Source organism: Peromyscus californicus, unplaced genomic scaffold (genome assembly GCF_007827085.1).
Source record: "Peromyscus californicus insignis strain IS unplaced genomic scaffold, ASM782708v3 Scaffold_4__1_contigs__length_199733344, whole genome shotgun sequence".
Classification (NCBI taxonomy): domain Eukaryota; kingdom Metazoa; phylum Chordata; class Mammalia; order Rodentia; family Cricetidae; genus Peromyscus; species Peromyscus californicus.
The window spans coordinates 18,513,468-18,536,089 of NW_026294562.1; the positions used below are offsets into that span (position 1 = coordinate 18,513,468).

The 22,622-nt window shown below is 46.8% G+C and overlaps 2 protein-coding genes across 6 annotated transcripts in view; one reads left to right on the forward strand and one right to left on the reverse strand.

The window, feature by feature from the left end:
• The window catches only part of Dnmbp (dynamin binding protein), a 106,770-nt gene extending 99,783 nt beyond the window's left edge, over positions 1-6,987 (forward strand). For all 3 annotated transcript variants that reach the window (XM_052762336.1, XM_052762337.1, XM_052762338.1), the window contains 3 exons: positions 875-1,073; positions 3,428-3,978; positions 5,525-6,987. In XM_052762336.1, coding sequence (XP_052618296.1) covers positions 875-1,073; positions 3,428-3,978; positions 5,525-5,710 — 936 coding nt within the window. In that variant the 3' untranslated portion in view covers positions 5,711-6,987. The remainder of the gene's footprint in view (positions 1-874; positions 1,074-3,427; positions 3,979-5,524) is intronic.
• A 10,524-nt stretch (positions 6,988-17,511) lies between these two features.
• Positions 17,512-22,622, reverse strand: part of Abcc2 (ATP binding cassette subfamily C member 2) — a 65,661-nt gene continuing 60,550 nt past the window's right edge. For all 3 annotated transcript variants that reach the window (XM_052712859.1, XM_052712858.1, XM_052712860.1), the window contains 2 exons: positions 21,587-21,781; positions 17,512-20,764 (listed from right to left, as the gene is read on the reverse strand). In XM_052712859.1, the coding sequence (XP_052568819.1) occupies positions 20,635-20,764; positions 21,587-21,781 (325 nt within the window). In that variant the 3' untranslated portion in view covers positions 17,512-20,634. The remainder of the gene's footprint in view (positions 20,765-21,586; positions 21,782-22,622) is intronic.

Below are 22,622 nucleotides of genomic sequence, written 5' to 3' on the forward strand. Positions count from 1 at the left end.
AGATCATGTGGGCTCCTAGCCAGAAGGACCGACCCATGATCTTCCTTCCTTAGATATTTGTTCCATAGAATCCCACAAGCAGTCGGTTACAATACAGGGGAGAATTGGATTTATTTTTACCTTTAGATTTTCATTTTTAAGATTTTTATTTTAGATTACGTGTATATGTATGTTGGTGCCTGTAGAGTCCTGAAGAAGGCATAGGATTCCCTGGGCTGCAGTTACAGATGGTTGTGAGCCATCTGACGTGGATGCTAGGGTCTTCTACAAGAGCAGTGAGCTCCCTTGCCCTCTGAACCATCTCTCCAGCCTCTACCTTTAATTTAATTCTCACTATTTAGGTTTATCTAACAATATGTAAGATCTAGTGATATACTTGGTATTTGAATTTTTTTTTTTCCATTTTAAATTTCATTTTATTTTGGTACTAGCAATTGAACCCAAGGCCTTGTGCATGCTAAGAATATGCTCTGCTACTGGGCTACTGCACCCTCCCCCTGCCTCAGTATTAGACTGTTCAGCATTTTAATCTTACTTTTTATTTTCTTTTTTTTTTCATAAAATAAGGGTGTTAGCTTGCCTCATGGCTTCAGAGATATCAAAACATTGCCTAAAGGACCACGATTTTTACCTAACACAGCCTGACTTGGTTATGAAAGGGTCTTTTGTAGGTAATTGGGTGCCTGAGGGTTGTGCCTCACTTCTGAGATGGCAGGCTGAGATTACATATGACTGCTAAGGTGACCATGGCGGGTCTTATGGTCCTGTGCTGGGGGACAGCGGGGTTCTTATGGTCCTGTGCTGGGGGACAGCAGGGTTCTTACTGGTCCTGGGCTAGCGTGACAGTGGGGTTTTTATTGGTCCTGTTCCTCAGCCAAGCTACATGCTGCAGTCAGAAGAGCTGCGGGCCTCCCTGCTGGCAAGGTACCCACCTGAAAAGCTTTTCCAGGTGGAACGGAACTTCAATGCTACTCAGGACTTGGATGTCTCCCTTTTGGAAGGCGACCTGGTGGGTGTGATAAAAAAGAAAGACCCCATGGGCAGTCAGAACCGCTGGCTCATCGACAATGGAGGTGAGGATTCCAGGCTCTGGGTAAACATGACTCTGAATGAGGAAAAAGGAATGTGAGCCTTCGGTTAAGGTGTGTGTGTGTTGGGGGGGGGAGGTAATCTTAGAATTGTCCTGATTTCTAGAGTGTGTGGTGCCCAGGTTGATAGAGAAGCTGCCTGCTTCAGATTGCTTTTGTTTGGACAACTTTCAGAGAGATTCTGTCATCTGTTTATCCTGGAACTGTTGCCATGTTTTCCAAGTCACCGAGGCGGCTGCCCTCCGCCTGTAAACTGAATGAATTAAAAGCTTGTGACTTGTTAGTGTCCCCTGTCATAATGTTACTACTTCATGGCTGTTTAGAGAGGGATTTGAAATCAAACACCTCACGCTTTCTTTCTCTTTTTGGAGGAAGATTATGGACTTTCGTATAATCCTTTTTGCCACAATTCCCAAATCCAGCAAGTTTAGAAAACAGGGCCCTTTCAGAGCCCTCTTGTCAAACTGGACAGAGTGGCAGGAAAGGGTTTGTGTAGCTAAAGTTTTCCTGCCTGGCCCACAGTCAGGACAAACCTCTCTCACCCGCCAGTCCCACAGCCGCTTAAACCCGACCAAGTAAACACAGAGACTTATATTGCTTACAAACTGTATGGCCGTGGCAGGCTTCTTGCTAACTGTTCTTACAGCTTAAATTAATCCATTTCCATTAATCTATACCTTGCCACATGGCTCGTGGCTTACCGGCATCTTCACGTGCTGTTTCTCATCGTGGTGGCTGGCAGTGTCTCTGACTCAGCCTTCCACTTCCCAGCTTTATTCTCCTCCTTGTTCCGCCTACACTTCCTGCCTAGCCAATGGCCAGTGTTTTATTTATTGACTAATCAGCAACACATTTGCCATGCAGAACATCCCACAGCAGGTTTGTAGTCGTAACTTACCTTTCCCAAGCAGAATTGTTGTCTATTTTGCTGTGGAGGGTTATGAAATAGATAAATATTCAACGTTCCTCAAACCAAAAAAATTATGAGTTCCAAAGCCCCTGGCCTAAGTATTCTAGATAGAATTTGGGGGCATATGCCAATTTTAGCATTTTAGGGGTTTCTTTAAAAGCATCTTGTGGGCTGGGGAGGTTGATGAAGTACTTTACAGGTCTGGGGTTTAAAGTTCAGACTCCAGAATCCATGTAAAAAGCCGGATGACGTACCTCATGCTGTGTCCAAAGACAGACTGCTCTGTGGGGACCCAGAATCGTCCCTCTATTCTAGAAAGCCGAAATTCCTTTGTGAGCAGAGTCCTGGGACAGAAACAAGGAAAAATGTGATAAGGCTGAAATACCAGCATTTAATTAAAAAGAAACCATGAGGGAGATGTTCCTCACTCATGGAGTTGCATGCCCAGAGTCTGTGCCCCTCAGATTTCTCTTTCTTATGACGAGCAGTGTTTTTGTGTTTGAAATGTGTGGCCCAGAGCCCTCTGTCATCATAGGCGATTTGTTGACATGCCCACACTGGACAGCGTCCTGTGTTACAGTACTCATCAGTGCACAGCATTCCATGACCCTAAGATGGTTCCTGTATGGAGGGGACGGGTGCAGATGGCCTTTCTGAGGGGCTCAGTACAAGGACAGCCTTGAATCTGCTTTGCCAGACACGGTGGTGTATTAAACCTGAGCTTACCCAAGTCTCCTCTTCTGTGGTCTGGGCAGCCTGATACATTGTCTTCTGTGCCCATTGCCAAATGGGATCGTTTTGTTTCCTCTTTGTTTTTGGCCTTGTTATTTTGAGGCAAGTTCTCACTTTGTGACAAGGCTGGCCTTGAACTTGCAGTAATCCTTCAGCTTCAGTCTCCTGAGTGCTGAGGTCACAAGTGTGAGCCACTGAATTTTGGTCATTAGTTATTTTTAAACAAATGTGGTTTGTTTTGTTCTTTCCACTGTCCTATCAATTGTCCCCAGACATCCTTGTCACTTTCGTGTTGTGCAGCCATAAGCATGACCTGGAAGGTGGCTGCGGGTGTGGGGCATCTTCCGGGGCCAGCTGCTGCAGGCTGTTGCGTCACTAAGCATTTGGTTTGTCTCCCTTGATCCAGCTGTCCTTTTTTAAGTTATTATGAGTATGGCAACTTGGGTTTGTGTATGTCTGTGCACCACATATGTGCCTGGTGCCTGTGGAGGCAGAAGGTGGTGTTGGACCTCCTGGAGTTATGGAGAGTTGTGACTGGCATGTGGGTGCTGGGCATCGAACCCAGGTCCCCTGGAAGAGCAGCTATCAGTCCAACCCCACTGACTTAGCTTTTACACTACACTTTGTAGATTCCTTGATCCCCCCGCGTCCCCCGTCCCTCTGCTCCAGGTCTCACTGCCGTTCTTTCCCTCTGCAGTCACCAAAGGTTTCGTGTACAGCTCCTTCCTGAAGCCCTACAGTCCTCGGCGCAGCCATTCAGACGCCTCCGTGGGCAGCCTCTCTTCCACAGAGTCGGAGCACAGTAGCTCCTCCCCCAGGGTCCAGCGGCAGAACAGCAACAGCACCTTGACCTTCAACTCCAACAGCATGACTGTGTCCTTCACCTCAGGACTTCCCCAGAAGCAGCCCCAGGATGCGTCCTCACTCACGGAATGTGACCCAGGAACTCCCGGTGTGGCCTTGAACACCACGAGTCCCGAAACCGGACCTTCCAGGTGCTCTTCAGACCCAGACTCTGCCTGCCAGCTTAGGCCAGGGGACTCTGCAGATGGCGCCAGAGACATAAGCCAACCTGCTTCAACCCTGAGGGGCTGCCAGCGAAGCTCCAGGCTTCCAGAGGTGGTGGGTTACTCCGCACCAGGGCGACATGAACACGGTAATGACTCCATAAAAGGAGGCACAAGAGCCTATCCGACTCCCGAAGACAGAAGCAGAGGGCTTGGAGGCAGTGAGACAGAAGGCAACCAGGTACGCGGACCCCGCCCCTGGGTGGCTGCACAGCATGGGCAGATGTGGCGTGAGTACAGGAGAGGGCCAGGCAGGCCGGGGCTGTAACTCGAGCCTGTCCCATGTCCCAGAACCCTGCTGTCCTCGGGAGCAGCCCCCCCTCCTGTACTGCAGCTTCCACAGACACTTCCGGCCATCCCCAGGGCCCTTCTGCTGTGTCACTGGGCATTAAAAGATGCCACGATGAAATCTACTTTTGTTCTTCAAGCCCATGCATCCTTCCAGTGTGTGCCGGGGCTGCTGTTTAACCCACCCATTCAGGCTTTTTTTTGTCCACCCAGCTATTTCTAGAATTTAGAAATGAAAGTCAGTGCTGTTTCAGCTTTTCCTGTTTTGGGATGGCCTGTCCTGCCTTGAGAGCCAGGCAGGCTTTCCGTCACATACTTTGGTCGCCCGCATTGATTGGAGGCTGCACCTTTGTGGCCGAGGCTCACACAGTGGGTTTCCGAGTTAGTCCTATGAGATGTGGTCTGTGCTGTGTTGCTGAGGCTGGAGTTTGGATTCCTAAAGCCAGTTCTCGTCTCCCAGTTCCGCTTTCATGCCACAGCCAAGTGTGGCGCCTGCTCGATTTTGTGTGGCGGGCGATTCTTTCTACCAATAGCCTAGGGCAGGTATCCCAGTTCTGAACCCGAGTGGACAGCATTTTTTGACTTACTGATAGGGAACTCGGTTCTAGCCTCATCAACTCCTGAGCCTGTCTGTCCTGAAACTATGGCCCTTGAGTGTGTATCTGGTCCCTGGGGCCTCACGGCTTCTCCCATCACCGGGGAGCATCCCACACCCCTATGCTGTACCCTGTGTCCTCTTTACAGCACTTACAGATTGACCTTTCTTGCTTTGAGATTAATCACGTGTAATTACTTTCGTTTGGTTTGGGGTTTTGTTTTTCTTTCCTGTTCTGGGAATGGAGCCCAGGGTTTGGATCAGGCTAAGCCTGTGCTCTGAGCTATCTTAATTGAGAATTCCTGGTGGAGTACAGAATTGGGGATAGAAAGGTTCCCTCCCAGCTCATCCATCTTCCATATTGACCAAAGGTTCCTGCTGTTCTTTAAGGCTGTTCTGAAACAGGGAAAAAGTCTGCATTGTGGGGGAGGGGGGTTGGTTTTGAGACAGGGTCTCACCACATATCCTAGTCTGGCCTGCTGATGGGGGCACTCCCCCTACCTCTGCCCTGTTCATTATGGACTACTCCAATCATATATAGCTATTTAAATTCTAAATCAGATTAGAAATTCAACTTTCAGCCAGGCAGTGGTGACGCCTGTCTTTAATCTTAGCACTTGGGAGGCAGAGGCAGGCAGATCTCTGAGTTTGGGGCCAGCCTGCTCTACAGAGAGTGTTCCAGGACAGCCAGGGCTACACAGAGAAACCCTGTCATGAAAAACCAAAAAAAGAAAGAAAGAAAGTTCCACTTTGAGGCCCATGGGTGGTCGGTGGACACAGTACAGACTGTTGGCCTCACAGCATGCTGCAAGCAGGTTCCTAATCCTCTCTCTCCCTCACATAGGTCTATTTTGCCGTCTACACCTTCAAGGCACGAAACCCAAATGAACTGAGTGTGTCAGCCAATCAGAGACTCAGGATCCTTGAGTTTAAAGATGTCACAGGCAATACAGAGTGGTGGTTGGCTGAAGTTAATGGGAAGAAGGGCTATGTCCCTTCCAATTATATCCGAAAAACTGAGTACACCTGAGCCCAGGTTACCCCACCCTCCCTTGCTCACTTTCAGTCCGCTGAAAGGTTCTGGTGGGCTCCAGGCCCCTGTTCCTGAGCACAGGCCCCACCACACTGCTTACCATAACGTGGAGTGCAAGATAAGCTTTGTTCTCAATTGGGTTGGACACCTTGATGCTCGCTAGAGTTTGAAGTGGACCCCAAGGCTTGCCAATGATTCACTGACCACAGGAAGCAGGCCAGGTGCTGGCGTCGGCTGTGGGAAGCGAGAAGTTTCCGATCAGAAAAGCAGTGTTGCCTGCAGGAAGCTTGTGCCCTGGTTGTTGCATCCTCCGTGGTCCACTGAGTAGTCAGCGGAGAGGAAGAGGAGCGAGCTCCGCCATCATGCCTCCATGCGAGGTAAAGGTTTTGTCAAGGTCAAAGCCTGGTGCATCAAAACGTCTGCGACACCTCCAGTGCCCGGCACCCCGGCACCCCTTCTCTCTCTGACATGCTCCTGACGCCTCGTTCATAAAATGCTAACCTTATTGTTTTCACTGCTTTTCTGTTAGGTGTTTACGGTCCTCCTTTTCTTTTGAGCTTGCATCTGGAAGGTTCTCTTTCCCTGTCAGACATGATCATCTGCCTCTCCCTGATACTCATCGACCTTATATGGTCTCTGTGTGACAGCTCCTAACCTTTCTCCCTGTACGCAATAGCTGACACTCTCCAGGACTCGCGGGGTCAGCACTCCAGCTGGCCCCTGAAAGTATTAATTCTGCAGTAATCTCCAACCAGTCAAGCCTGGGGGAAGCCGGTGCCTTTCTCTTCCACCCGAGCACTCTGCTGCCATCTGTGCCCCACGTACGCTCATAACAGCAGTCGTGGCTTATCTGAAGTAGGTAGGACCAGCGGCCACAGAAGCAGCTTGTCTCAGACTTGGAAATAGAATTTTTCTTTCTCACCACCAACTGCCATACTTCACAGTATTCAAAGCCAAACAGATGCTGAAGTGCCTAATGAGACCTCACACCCAGGGCTGGGAGGCCTTTACCGGGCCTTGTGTGAAGAAACGGCCCGAGACTTGTCTCGGCGCGCCTCTCAAACTCCAGGTTTTCCCCAGATAGGGAGCCCGCCTGGACCACCCTTCCAGCCGCTGCTCCTCCATTCGGCCTTAAAATCCTGGTGAATCAGGACATGCCTGTGGACACCCCAGCCACAGCTTCTGCTCCACTTGTCCGGGCCTCTTATGAAGTGTTTATATTTAGAGATGTTTATATTTAAGTAGCTATTTTATAAATAAAAGTATTTCTATTGGCCATAAGTGTTTTCTTCATCTTGAATCTGAACCTTTTTTCTCATCCTTGCCCAACTGATTCATAGGGGACCCTGGTTTGTTTTTTTTCCCCCAATACTTCTACAGCAGTGTTTCTCAACCTGTGGGTTGTAACCCCTTTGGGGATCAGATATTTATATTATAATTCATAACAGTAACCAATTATAGTTATGAAGTAGCAATGAAATAACTATGGTTGGGGGTCACCACAGCATGAGGAGCTGTGTTAAGGGGTCGAAGCATTAGGAAGTTTGAGAAGCACTGCTCTACAGTTTCTGGTCATAGATTTGGGTCTTTAATCTACTTTGAGGCTTTTTTCTTTCTCTCTTTTGGGGTTATGAAACCAGGCAGGTTTCAAATGAGATCCTTTTGCCTCACCTGGATGTTGGGGTCACAAGTGTATGCATGCTCTAACAGCCAGCTTTGAGTTTGGTTTTTAAAAATACAGTATAAGATGTCTGGCATGTGGTACACACCTTTAACCCCAGCATTTGAGAGACAGAGGCCAGAGGATCACATCACTCTCCAATGAGTTTTTAAGTGATTAGTTTTTCATTTCTAGGATTTCTGTTTTCTCCGAATTTCTATGTCTTTGCTGAGTTTTGCCCACCTCTGATCAAGGAGCTGTTATTGAATTTCTCATCCGAGGAGTTGAATTCCTTGTTGCAGTTCTGAATTTGTTCTTTCCTTCCTTCATTTGCTCGAGTGTTTCAAGTGTTCTCACCATAACAGAATCATGTTCACAGTTGGGTAAGGCTGTTCCCACAGCAGCCCGCACAGCACCTTCCAGTACTGTGAAAACAAGCCGGAAGTCTGGCTACAAACCAGCTCACGGGCCCCACAGATGAACTTACTCCTATTATTTTGCTAAGTGCAGGAAGTGTCAAGCTGCCCTCTAAATTTCTATCTCTACCCATGATGAGTGCAGCTTCAGACCTCACCAGAGAAGTTTCTTTGTACAGTGGACGGTGGTTCACACAGAAACTCACCACTGGTCCACGTGCAGAGAATGCCTCAGTCACAACTGGGACATGTGGAACATCACATCCCCTCCCCAGAGATTCAGAGACCATCAAAGAAGTGGGAGCAGGAAGACTGTAAGAGCCAGAGATCAGGGAAGGCTGGAGTTAAACTCCTAGACATGCCAGGAAAAATGCCTTCGTGAGAAGACCAAGGCAGTCAACGTTCTGGCATGGAGTGGGAAGCCTTTCACAAGCCCCACCGCTGATCGAGGAACTATGGACAGTGACTCCTGGGAGAGGGAGTCTGTTTTCCTGAAGGTTGTGGCTCTGGGTAGGTTGATCACACTCCAATGGATGGCCCCAACCTCATGAGTATAATACGGACAGCACAAACACAGCTCAGGTGTAGGAGGTTTCCGAATGAAGGGGTTGGCAGGCAAATAGGTTACAGAAGCCGGACATAACAAGGTAGTCATAACAACTGGTAGTTGTAGTGAGTCTTTCTTGTCAGACTTACTTGGACTGCCAATCCCCAAATAATGTCACGGAAACTTATTATTAATTATGAAAGCTTGGCCTTTAACTTAGGCTTGTCCCACTACCTCTTATAACTGAAATTAACCTGTTTTTATTAATCTATGTTCTGCCACTTGTCTTTTTACCTCTCCTTCATTCTGTACATCCAACTTCCTCTGTGTCTCACTGGCATCTCTCTGAGTGCCCAGATTCCTCTCTAGTTCCTCTCTCTCCCCGGAAGTCCTGCCTAGTCTCTCCTGCCTAGCTGTTGACCATTCAGCTTTTTATTAAACCAATCAGAAGGTGCCTTAGGCAGAGACATCTTTACAGTCTACAAAAAGATTATCCCACAACAGGTGGTTATAATAACCTTTTGAAACAAAGGTAGGTTTGCAAGGGGTCCTAACAACTTTTGGAAACAGAAGACCTGGCTGCTGTTTGCTGGAACAGGAGGTACAGAACCATTTGTAGTTAAGATTACAGGTGGGCACAGCTCAATCCTTGAGACACAGATTTAATCGTAAACAGGAACGAGTCTAGTTTGTCTTTACTCTAAGATGGTTTTCCCGCCTAAGATGGAGGCAGGTGTTTCAGCACTTGTTGACATAACAAATCACCGTGAATTCTGTGTCTTAAAACACATCAGAATTTCAAATCAAGGACTCGTTCTTTGTGGTCCCCGGGGGAGGGTGTCCCCTTACCTTTTCTGCCTTTGTTCCTTGGCTTGGCCCCTTTTCCTCTCACTTCAAAGCGAAAGTTGTAGTGTCTTCATGAGTCTCTCAGCATCCTCTTCATATCCCCTTCTTTTTGTTCTGAATTCCTATAAAGATGCTCTGATTACACTGGGCACACCTGAGTAACCCAGGATCTACTCTTCCACCCCCAAACCCTAATTACAATGGCAAAATCCTTTTTTTTTTTTTTTTTTTTTTTTTTTTTTGGTAATGGAATGTGACCTATTGTCAGGTTCAATAGGTTTGATTGTGAACATCTCTATTGTAAGAATATTTTTGAGGCAAATCACCATTTTGATGATGGAAATAAGCCTGAAAACCTTTTCTACAAAGATCTAGAGAGTACATATTTTAGGGAATGAAGGCCACAAACTCTGTTCTGACTTAACTCTGCATTGCAACATGAAAGCAAGCATGAGTAATACAAAAATAAAGGAACGGAACTGTGCGCCAAAAAACAAACAAAAATGAAACTATTTATAAAACAGAAGCAAGCCAAAGTAGACCCTTGAGTTATACCCCCCTCCCACGAAAACAAGAAAGAGTCTGGTGACATTTTATGAAGGAAAAGTAAAAACAGACAAGCTGTAATTGGTTTACAATTAAGAATTACTTTAATCCCAGCACTCGGGAGGCAGAGGCAAGTGGATCTCTGTGAGTTCAAGACCAGCCTGGACTACAGAGTGAGATCCAGGAAAGGCCCAAAGCTACACAGAGAAACCCTGTCTTGAAAAACCAAAAAAAAAAAAAAAAAAAAAAAAGATTTAGTGAACATGTTAGGGAGATTAGGGAGACACTGTGGGGATCAGGTCCTAAGGAACCAGACCGTAAATTACCTGCAGATGAGCATGAACAAAGGCAGCAGGCAGGCAACAGTGTCAGTGCCAAGCCAGGAAAGAACCTGTGGTCAGAGCTAATCCTTTGGAAGGCTCAGCAATCCCTTCATGATGCCAGCCAACGTGGAGTTTCCCAGAGAAGAACAGTGTGCATTTCTTCCCTGAGCAGAAAGTAAATGTCCCAAAGATGGTTGCTCCAACAGAGGGAAGCCAGGGAACAGGGGGATGAATCTGAGTACATGGTGCTGTGTATCAGGCATACAATCATCTGGATATTGAGGTGAGCTCCATTCAGCCAACCACCACTATAGGAAGGAAAGCCTCGATTGTTAAGAGTTGAAGAAGGAGGGGCTAGGGAAATGGCTCAGCAGTGAAAGGCACTTACTGCTCTTGCAGGGGATCCAGGTTCAGTTCCCAGCACCCTGTGGTGGCTCACAACTGGTAACTCCAGTTCTAGGGGATCTGACGCCCCCTTCTGGCTAGAGCACACCACAGGACACATTTGATACACATACATACATACACGCAAAACACTCATACCTGTAAAATAAATAAATAAATAAATAAATAAATAAATAAATAAAACCAGATAGTTTACAGAAAAAAAAACAGTTAAAAAAAAAGTTGAGGGAGCTGAAGAGATGGCTCAGGGTTTAAGAGCACTGGCTGGTCTTCCAGAGGTTCTGAGTTCGATTCCCAGCAACCACATGGTGGCTCACAACCATCTCTAATAGGATCTGGTGCCCTCTTCTGGCCTGCAGGTATATATACAGAGCACTCATACATAAAATGTAAGTAAATAAAATTTTAAAAAGAAAAAAAAAAAAAGTTGAACAGGCAGGGAGTGGTGGTGCACACCTTTTATCCCAGCACGTGGGATCCAAAGGCAGGAGGATCTCTGTGAGTTCAAGGCCAGCCTGGTCTGCATAGTGAGTTCTAGGACAGCCAGGGCTATGTAAAGACCCTGTCTGGGAAACACACACACACACACACACACACACACACACAACACCAGGCTGTTTTCTAAAAAGTAAAGGTTCAAATGAGCCTAGAGTAATTTTTATTTTCTTTTTAAAGGTCTATTTTCATGCTTATTTTACCTAAATGAGATACTGCCTAGTGTACATTCTTTTATCTCACCTTTCCTACCTCTTTAAGTGGTTCTTTTTTTCTCTATAAGAATTAAACTCTATAGCATAACAATTACTTACATAGGAAGTAAAAAGAAAGGGTGTGAAAATGGAATAAATCAGACAACCAGGGGCCCACAGCGGGGAGCAGGTGAAGGACACCCACTGGCCCAGCTGGTGCTGCTTGGCTTGGGTGGGTAGAAGACAACCAAAGGCTTGCCTGGTGCCCTGCAGTGTTGGGCAGGCGGGCACCATCATGATGAGCAAAGATATGGTGGTGAAATGAGAGAGAGAAGGGAATGGTACGTGTGTTGTGGAGAGAGGCTGATCCAAAAAGGCGAAGGCAGGAACTGATGTGGGTGGCATGGTTGCCACCCAGGCCCATGGTGATGTCAGGACCCAGGCTGCTGCCAAGGGCCATGTCTGGTTTCATGGCCCTATTGCAGTCAGGGTGATTCCTGTTACCACCAAAGGCCGTGCAGGTGCCCAGAGTCTGGGCTGACACCTGAGGCCATGTTGGTGTCTGAGGGTCATGCTGCCACTGGGGTGATACAGATCTGAGTGGCCTGCACTGCCACCCAGAGCCATGGTGACATCTAGGCCTGGGCCGCCGCTGAAGGCCGTGTCTAGGTTTGTGATACTGCCAAAGTCAGGGGCTGTGTTAATGTCCATGGCCCATGTTGCCACCAAAAGCCATACATCCAGAGGTTGGGCTGCCACCTATGGTCATGTTGGTGTCCAAGGCCGTGTCGCTGCTGGGGCCATGCCAATCTTAGTGGCCTGTGCTGCCACCGGGGCCATAGTGATGTACGGGCTCAAGCTGCTGCCGAGGGCCATGTCTGGGTCTGTGGTCCTGCTGCAGCGAGGGTCTGTGTTGGTGTCTGTTGCCGGTATTGCTACAGGGGCCCATGCAAACCATGCATGTTGAAATCTAAGGACTGTGCTAAGCTGGTCAAGCCCTCGGGCTGGCCCTCAGAGAACTGTCCCACCCTACACAGGAGAGCTAGCCCCAGTGGCCCAGGCACGCAGCGGAGAGCTCTCCCCCTCTCAGGAGAGCAGGCCCCACTGGTTTTTGTTTATTTGGGTTTTTTTGGAGGGGAGGAGTAAAAAGGGCCAGTGAAAGAATACCCCAGCCCTGAGACCAGAGCCAATGAAATACACCCTGCCCCTAACCAACTCAAGAACTGAAATCCAACCAATCCCAGAGCATGAAAACCAACCAATTCATGAGTACGAAACTAACCAATCCTTGAGCGTGAAATCCAACCAATCTCTGAGCTTGTCCCAAACTTAGGAATTGAGATCCTACCAAACCCCACCCTGAAAGTCTCCACTTTGGAAAGCTTCACCCCTAACACATCCTATATAAGCCCTGTACCTGATCAGTTTGGGGCTGCCCCTTTTCCACCCTGGCAGAAGCAGTCACTCTCCTAGATTCATCCCTCCCAATAAATCTCAAGTGAGGTTTGTTGTAACGACAGAGTAGAGCAGAGATGTAACAAACTTTCCAAGCCCCCACAGAACTGCTACATTTCTGTGGGGAAACTCCCTTAGCAGATCAGACCTTGAACAACTTTCACCAGAGCAGAGCTGTAACACTGGCTGGGGAAACTTTCCTTTGCTGGGGCAGAATTGTTACACTCTGAGGAAGCTGAGTAGAGCTATAACATTTCTCTGGAGCAGAGCTATAACAATTTTGCTGGGGAAACCTTCCTCTGCTGGAGCAGAGTTGTTACACTTGGATTAGGGAAATCTTTCCCAGATCAAGGACTGTAACATTTTGCTGGAGAAAAAAAATCCCATCAGAACAGAGCTGTAACACTTCGGTTGGGATACCTTTCCCTTCAGAAATGTGGGTATTCCTTGGCTTCTCACTGTCAGGTAACCTTTCCCTTCAGAGCTGTAACACGTTTGATGCTGACAAACTGGGATAGATTCCCTCGGTGCCTGTGCTCCCCCATGTGGTCTGAGCCACCCTGGGACCCCATCCCTTATCTCCAGTCCATCTGCAATGGACTCACCTTCAGGCTCACTGATTGCTCAGCATCCCATCCACCAGCAGCAATTAGATGAGTTTCCCTTTTGGTCAAGGTCAACTTTTCCCTGAGTCTGAGGAAGTGACCATTGAGTGTCTGGCACCCCCTAGTACTCTTGGAAGCAGATGTACCCCTAGCCACAGTCTCTAAGGCTACAGCTGGCCCTCTTCACCTGACCCCATCCCCCACCCTTGGAACTTTAATCCAGCTGCTTCCTTAGGCTCACCTGGGTTATTGTTAGCCCCTTCCTGCCCTCTTCTCTCGCCTTCCCCCCGGAGCTGCCTGTAAGCCCGTAAGTCCTTTAGGCCCTCAGGGCTTTAGTGACCCCCTTCCCCAACCCTTTCCTGTGGATGAGACCCCTCCTCCTAGAGCTCGGTCTTCCTTCTTATCTTCTCGACTCTATGAAAGGCCTGTTACCAGGCACCCAGTCTCTCCACTGGCTTAGCCAGGCTGATCCCCTGACTCCCGTTGAGTGTGGTGATGACCTGCTGAATGACTTGGTCCTCATTTGGTCCTCCCTGAGTCCTGGGGATGCTGTGACTACAGGCAGCAGTGACATTTTCCTTTGCCTCTCTCACGCATGGGAACGGTGTCTTCCATACCCTCCATTCCCCACTGGGATGCCTCTTAGAAAACCTCCAGCCTCTACATCTGATACCCAACTTGAAGGGCCCTAAACTTGTTTGCTTTTGCAATAAAATTTGGCCTTAATACCCCTTAGAAAATCAATCCAAAGGGCCACCTAATGGCACCTTAAATCCTAGTATTATTTGGGACCTTTACAAATACTGTAAGTGATCAGGGAAATGATAAGAGATTCCCCATTCCCTATGTCTTTTTTTCTCCACTTCAAGCCCTGTTTGTTTTTGTCTGGTCTACACACACACACACACACACACACACACACACACACACACACACGCACGCGCACATGCACGCGCACATGCACGCGCACATGCACGCACACATGCACGCGCACGTGTTCACTGTGTGAATACCCTGTCTTTTAGGTTACCATTGATGGGTCTGTAAGTTTGTTGTCAAGTGGGCACCAAGAGCTGGAGCGAGCAAGATGGGGAGAAAGCAAAGGAGTAGGCCAATTGCAGCCAGCACACACCCTGCACACACCCTGCACACACCCTGCACACACCCTGCACACACCCTGCACACACCCTGCATACACTCTTCCCTGGCTGGCGCATCTCTCAGCTCCCTCCCACAGTGTCCTCTGTCTATAGCTAAGACTTAAACTCCTCGTAGCTGTGAGGCCCAAATCAGATGATCCTCCCACTATTTTCAATCACACTAACAAGCCTTCCCCTCATCAGTTTCAACCCACAGTCCCTCTCTTCCTCTCCAGCCTCTCTAGTTTCCCTTTCTCCCTTCTCAGAGACAGGCTGCCCACCCAGTCATGGCTTAGGCATTCCCTCAACCAGGACCCTGAATTGAATTACAATATCCCAGGGGGCATCCTTGCTAGGGATCAATTTGTAACTTGCCTCCTGGCTGGTCTTCACAAGGCCATCCTTAAAGCAGTAAATTATGAAAAGGTCCAAGAGGTCATCCAGGAAAGACATGAAAACCCATCTCAATTCCTCAACCGACTCACAACACCAAAATCCATTCCTAAAACACCTGTCCCTATGATCGCTTTCTCTATGATCAAACTAGAGATTATTGTCGGTGCTGGCCAGAAACTTATGGAGGTTGTCTTTATTGGTCGTGTAGGAGACATAACACATATTCAGGATGGCATGCTGCCTTTTATGAAGAATGGGGAATCTTTTATATCCTAATTAAGGCCCCATAGCACCCCAGATGGGAGACAGGAGTCATTGGTAGGTTTTACTAGAGCATTTTCACAGCTGCCTATCGGACACACTCAAAATACAAAGGGTGTACATCCCACTCTCGGCCCCAGGTATGGACACAGTAGAAGTGGTCCAAAGTTCCTTGAGGGCTCTTACATCCCCAATATCACCCCTTTTTGGTGATATTGATTCCACTTCCCTGTCATATCATCTCTTGTTTCAGACCTTAACCCCTGTGTATCAGCTATTGAATAACGCCCTGCCTGACCACTTCGGGGAGTGCCGGTTGTGTGTCCCTCCAGGGTCAAACTCGCAACCACCATTTGTGGCCTCAGCCATTGTCTTATTAGATTCCCTCACCTCACTGCTTGTTAGTTGCGCTGAGCCAAAATTCACTGCCACCCCTTAGCCCTCTCACATCGTTCTTCACTATCAAAGACTGCTTTAATGCCTCAGGAGCATACCTTGTGGACACCCTGGACTCCACAGACTGCAATAATTCCACAACCCTTGGTACTACCACCCAGCCCCTATGTCCAGACACTCACAATGCCTCAATTCTCTGTGGCCCTCAAGTTTCTCGCTGCCTACCTGCTGGGTGGTCTGGGACTTGTGCTCTGGTGTTCCTTTTTCCTAAATTAGGAGTGGTACCCAGTGAAGAACCCTTGCCAGTTCCATCACTAGGCTCATAGCTGCATGAGAAACAAGCAATTCGGTCGGACCCTCTGCAGCAGCCCTGGCCAGGGCTGGTGTCGCCACTGGAACAGCAGGACTGACTGCCTCCCTAGCTATTTCCCATCGGCTTGCCTCGAAATTCCTCCAGGATTTCCAATGTGTGGCTAAACTAACCTTACCCTCCAGGGTCAAATAGACTTGCTGGTCACTGTAGCACTACAAAATTGGAGAGGATTAGACCTGTTAACAGCAGAGAGAGGTGGTCTTTGTCTCTTCCTCGGGGAGGAATGTTGTTTCTATGTCAACCAATCAGGTGTAGTGAAAGACAAGATCCAACAACTCCAGATGGATCTTCAAAAACAGAAACAGCTTGACACCTCTGGCCAGTGGATCACTGATAGTCAGATCTGGAACTGGATGCTACCCTTCTTATCCCTCTTCTCTTCTTTTTCCTAGTCCTACTAATTGCCCTCGCCTCATAAACTTCCTGTCTAGATTTCTTCAACAACAGACCCAAAGGATTTCTAACCAGACTTTTAAGCAGTTATGATTACAGGATTACCAGCCCCTAGCTAAGGAGCCAGAGACCTGCAGCACCCAATTACATCCTGACAATAAAGGTCAGGATGGCCCCAAGAACCTCGATGTCCCCATTCAACAGGAAGTAGTTTAATGATAACACCACCCCTTCCAACCCCCAACCTTTCCCTTCCAAGCTTGGCTTCTGACTACCAGGATACCTTTCCCTTCAGAGCTGTAACACTTACACCTTCACCGTGGAAGAGCTGGCTCCACCCCTCGCCTGAGGGGTGTGGTCTCAGCGGCCTGGACTGACCAACTCAGTTACCACCCATGCACATATCCACAGCTCTGAGTTGGCCCTCCCTAACATCTACCTCATCTATGACCTACCTGCTAGAGCATGTGAAGGGCCTGATCCTGTGGAACCATAGCCACAGCATCTCCATGACTCAGGGCAACAGCAGGATATCTGAGAGGAGTTCTGATGAGGTTCCAGTACTGACAGTGTACCAGAAGCCAGCGGCCTTGAGCCAGACCAACAACTCATTACACAATGAATATTCACAAATAAAGCTGTTTGGACAAAAGGTATATTGGGTGACACACCACAGCTCCCACACAGCAGCTCCCACAGCCACTAGGCGTGGAAGATGGAGGATGAAGTAGATTTCTGTTTGTTTTTTAATTAGTATTTTTTTTAAATTTTCCTTTTGGGGGATGCTACAAGGGTGAAGGGTGGAAACAGAGGAACTGGGAGGTGAGTGGGCTCAGGGTGCATGATGTGAAATTCCTAAAGAATCAATAAAAATTTATGTTTAAAAAAAAGAAAATGGAATAATTCTTACATTTGATCTTCTGAAAAAATTGTATAGTCTTTTTCTTATGTCATTTTCAGAGCAGGCAGGGACAAGACTCTCCCTTCCCCAGGCCACTCCCCAGCAGCTCCTGATGGTGGAAACTCACAGGGCTAGGATGCAATACAAAACCAGGATTTGTAAGTCCCAGCCTCAACTGTACACAGCAAAATCAGGAAGGATAGATTTGAAAGTGAAAAATAATAGCTTAATAATGGCCTGGGCTTCTTCATTTGGAAACACAATGATTCCCAGCACACAGAACAGTCCCCAAGGACACAGGAAGCAGCCAAAAGATCCCTGGAGATAATGGTGGCATTTTGGAGGGATTTCTAGTCCTTGGCACTTATCTAAAATTGTTCCAGAAATAAATTTGCTGAAATAAAACTTGCAGAGGAATATTAACTGATGACACAACAGAACTGAATATTTATTTAAATAAAATAGTTTTATTTATATTAAATTGCTTTAAAATGCCAGACATTTACTAGATGCTAAATAAATAGAACAGGTTGTTAGTCTAAGTCTCTGGTGATAAGAATGCAAAGCTCAGCTTGGGCTGTTTGGGAAGTAAATGCGGACCTTGCTAGGACTCTCCTCCTCCATCTGCAGTGCTTTATTCTGGTGCATGTCTTGGTTTGGGCAGTTAGCTCTCAGCAGGTGTAAACTGTTCCTCTGGTTTCCAAAGTTCCCCTTGCCTCTCCAAATGCTGTGTGCCTGGAAACTTGTTTAAAGAAGCAAACTAGAGAATTGTATTTGTTTAGAATGTGCTTGGGAAGAAAATAAGGATTTTTTTTTTTTAAATTATAGAACAAGAAAGTTCTATTTCTTAAAATTCCAGCGATGAGATAAAAAATGGTGCAAACTGATCATCTGGTGGTGAAAACGAAATTGAGCGGAGGAGGAGAAGATGGAGATAATGGTTGTAGTGATAAGGGAGCAACAGAGTCTGGTTGTGGAGGGGGCGGGGCGCGGGGCACAAAGGAGCAAATGTGATAGCAGAGATACAACTTCGCTCTGACAGAGCTTTAGAGATACAGCACTATATTAACCAACCCTCAAATGCCATTCCTCTGCTAAAAAAAAAAAAAAAAAAAAAAGGATGTATCTCATGCAAGGCACATTTAACTAGGAATTTAACTAGGAATGCTCTTTCTGGGGGTACATAAGACAATGGGTACAGTTGATAGAGTCTTTGATTCATATATACTAATTTGCAGCTATAGGAGCTACATTTTGAGTAAGTTGTTAATATTTCAAAAGTTAGCTTTGAAAGCTAGCTGCTAATTATGAACTATTTATAACGTTCCCGAGCTGTTTGACAGCCACACAACTTTGCTGGTCACCATTCATGTCCTGGAAACCTGTACAGTGTTAGCGAATCAGAGCTACTTTTAGAGGGTAGGGGAGAGCTATGATTTGGATAAAGGATGCAATTGGTAACTGCCAGAGCAAGGAGACGGAGGCTACTTTAGCTTTATACCCTTCCTCTGAGAACCTGACTAAACAGTGATGTGCTGGATAGATTAAAGTCTTCATAATTACATCCTCAATCGGAAGAATACAATGCTCCTCCAAGGTGACACAAAAAGGCATCTTGAGGTTGAGACAAGGGCAGGCAGACTTCCAAAAAGAAAGCTTAAGTCTACTTCTGTTGCTAATAGAGGGTGCCAGCTAAGAGATAAAGCCAAGATAAACCCATACAGACTCCTCTGATAAACTTGAGTCTTGAAACAACTACTCTCGAGCTGGCCACATAGAATCCAGATGCCACCAACAGCAGCAGAAGCCCATGCCCATCTCCACCTTATCGATGAAGCAGAGACTCTCCTTGAGACGTGTAAATCACAAACCAGGGCTTATATATGACTTTGATCTGAAGCTGCCTGAATTGCTTGGTTTGGACTCTTAGTGGAGAATTTAGTCCCAAGAGGTCTGGGGGATATCCCAGGTGGCTGGCAGAAGCCTTCAAAAATTTTCTTAGGAAGAATTTGGGTTTAACTCCAACCTCAAAGAATATTCCCAGATCGAATCATAAGGGAGATAAGAAGTTCACAGAAAAAATTCAGAAGACATACAAAAAATAAGACATCAAAAATAAAAAAAAAATAGTGCATGGGAGCAGGGGGAGTTGGAGAGATAGCTGTGGTCAAGAACATTTGCTGTTCTTGCAGAGGACTTAGGTTCGATTCCAGCACCCACATGGTGGCTCACAGCTGTCTGTGACTCCAGGGGCTCTGGAGCCCTCTTCCAGCTTCTGATGCACATGGTCCACATACATGCAGGCAGGCAAAATATTCATATGATACAATAAAATAAATAAATTTTTTAAAAATGAAAAATCAATAAGCAAAAATAAACATTAAAAGCAATAGATGAGAAAGAATCCAGATATTGAAATAATGAGATACAACCTTTTAAAAACTATATAATAAATCTGAATGCCCCTCCAAGAAACACAGAGATATTGCCCCTCCACAGAAGCCAGGGACATACACAATGACCCCAAAATAAAGTCGTAGTTGTACTCACTGTTTAAACTGGAACTGCTCAGGATGGACATGTAAACATTGCACAATCCCCATTTCCAAACTAGGCTTTAGAGAAACAAACACAGCAACCCAGGATGTTCATAGCACTAATGTTAATGATAGAAAAGGAGAAACCCTGGACATAAGCCTACCACTCACCAATACGTAAGTAGATTAAGTACGATCTAGTCACTACACAATGCTGTCCTGCCGAAGAGCAGTAGAAGTGAAGGCACCTCGCATGTGCATCAATGCAGACAAATTGCAAATGTATTGTTGAACAAAGGTATAGCCATATGATACATGCAGTATGAGTCCATTTACATCGGAATAGACAGCATACATTTCTTAAATATACAAAGGTGGTAAAAGTTAAAACAACAGGCAAACAAATTACGAAATTTAGGATAACGGTTATTTCTGGGAATGGGGGGTAGCAAGAAATTCTAAGCAAGGCAGAGCAATGAGGGTTCTTCTTTTTAAGATGCGTATGCACATGTTTGTATATGTAGGAAATGTGTGTGTTGAGGTCAGAGTTCAACCTCAAGTGCTGTTCCTTTGGCGCTGTCCACCTGGGTTTTTTGAGACAGGGTCTCTTCCTGACCTGGAATTTCCCAAGCAGGCGATGCTGACTGGCCATTGAGCCCCAGGATCTGCCAATCTCTGGCTCTCCAGCACTAGCATTATAACCATGTGCCACCATGCCCACTTGAAAAAAAATGAATCTGGGGCTCAAACTCTGGTCCTCATGCTTTCAAGGCAACACTCTGAGCCATTTCCCCAGCTCAGCTGAGGATTTTCTAAGGTACCTAACAATATTATTTAAGTATCCATTTATGATACTCTTTTAAATGTATATTTTTACATGGGAGGCTGAGACCAGAGATTGCTTGAGCCTAAGAGTTTGAGGCCAACCTGAGCAACTGCAACAAAATATGTATCTTTGCACCCATGACGTAGTCACAAAACCCACAAGTAAATAAGGAGGCTCCTCATAGTTCTCCAGCTGTGGAACCAGCTGTTAGAGCTCTGTGTTGTTCACATTCTCAATGCCAGCTTCCTTGGCCATAGAATAAAAGGGACCCGTTTTGGACAGCAGTTCTTCAGGACTGCCGTACTCCACAATCTTCCCATTGTCGAGGACCATTATCCTGGAACAGGAGAAAGACAAGCTTTAGGGGGTGGTGTCTCAAAGCTCACCATCTGTAAGAACAGCCAGGACTGAGTCCGGTCAACTTCGGCAGTGAGCACGGGCCCAGATGACTCGTGTCTAAGCTGGATGAAAGGGGCTGATGGAGTAGACCACGTGTGTGTGTGTGTGTGTGTGTGTGTGTGTGTGTGTGTGTGTGTGTTACAAAGTGTGTGCTGGGTTAAAGGGGCTCCTTCCTCTCCAAACAGTTACAAGTGCCTGAGCAGGCACGGCTGCGGCTGTGGTGGTTAGGACGGCCTAATGCCCACATCTGCCACATGTGATCTTCGCATACTCAGCCAATAGAGTTCACTATTTTATCCTTACCCCCGTTCGCTCCTATTAGCTTGATGTACAGTTTTGGCTGAAAGTATTAAAACTGCAAGGCCTCAGGGCTCCAAACGACACTGCTAAGCCCCCTGCTGTAAAGTGCCTCTGGGCTTCGAGCTGACACTGTAACTGTTGTCCTGGACTAGGCTCTGTCCCCACACTAAATTGTCACTGTCCATGATGGTGTGCAGCCTGTGGGCAATGGTGATGTTCACCCCCCACCACACACACACACACACACACACACTCACTTGTCACTGTCCATGATGGTATGCAGCCTGTGGGCAATGGTGATGTTCACCCCCCCACTCCCCCCCCCACACACTCACTCACTTGTCACTGTCCATGATGGTGTGCAGCCTGTGGGCAATGGTGAGGTCCACCCCCCAACTAAACACACACACACACACACACACACACACACACATACACACACACACACACACACACTCACTTGTCACTGTCCATGATGGTGTGCAGCCTGTGGGCAATGGTGATGACCGTGCAGTCAGAGAACTCGTTGCGGATGGTCGTCTGAATAAGGTTGTCTGTCCCTAAATCCACCGCAGCTGTGGCCTCGTCCAGGACCAGGATTTTGGATTTCCGCAGCACAGCCCTGCCCAGGCACAGGAGCTGCCTCTGCCCTATGCTGCAGCCAACAGAAGAAGTCACATACAAGCCGGGAAAACTAGGGGAAAACCTGTGGCTAGGACCCAGTTTCATGACCCAGATCAGTCTTCCAAACCTACCATTGGTCACTGTTAAAGCCAATGTTTTTCAAACTTCCTCAGTTAGAAAACTTACCAGAGAATCTTGATAAGAAGTTTGTGTCTGGGTTTCCCTTTACACAGATTGGGGAAGGGCCTAGAGTTGTACATTTTTAATAAGGACTCCAGATAATGTTCATGCTGAAGCAAATTTTAAAAACATTGGCCCAGAAACAGTGCTTTGTATTTGGCCATCGAGATAGCGACAATTGCAACCCAACATGAATGCCCCCAAGTTTACTACAGCAGCGTGTGGCCTGGCGCTGCTGATACAGGGTGGCTTTGCAGAAGGATGTCCCAGTGGCATTTATCTGTGGCCTTAGCAAATGCATTCATTATTTTAATGTGTAATTCTAGTTTCAAGGCTAATTATTTGTTCAAGGCTTTCTGCCTTGATTAGAGACAAAGCCATCTAATGAGCCTGGTGTCTTGGTGTGAGATGCAATGTATGTGGAATTCAAATATACTTGTAAAATGCAAATAGCCTTAATTTGGTAAAAGCCGATAATGAAAGCTGGACCTCTTACTTACATAAAGGAGCTTTGGGAAATGATGTGAAGGAAAAATTTGGGAGTCTGCTAATTACTCCTCCCTGCTGTGGTCATTAGGGATTGTATTAAACAGGGGGTAGCTAGACTAATGTTCTGTAATTCTCTGTAAGAAAATTTCTGCAGGAGATGAGAAGTCACCCAAGATGAACTTCCAGTATTTGTAATGTAAGTT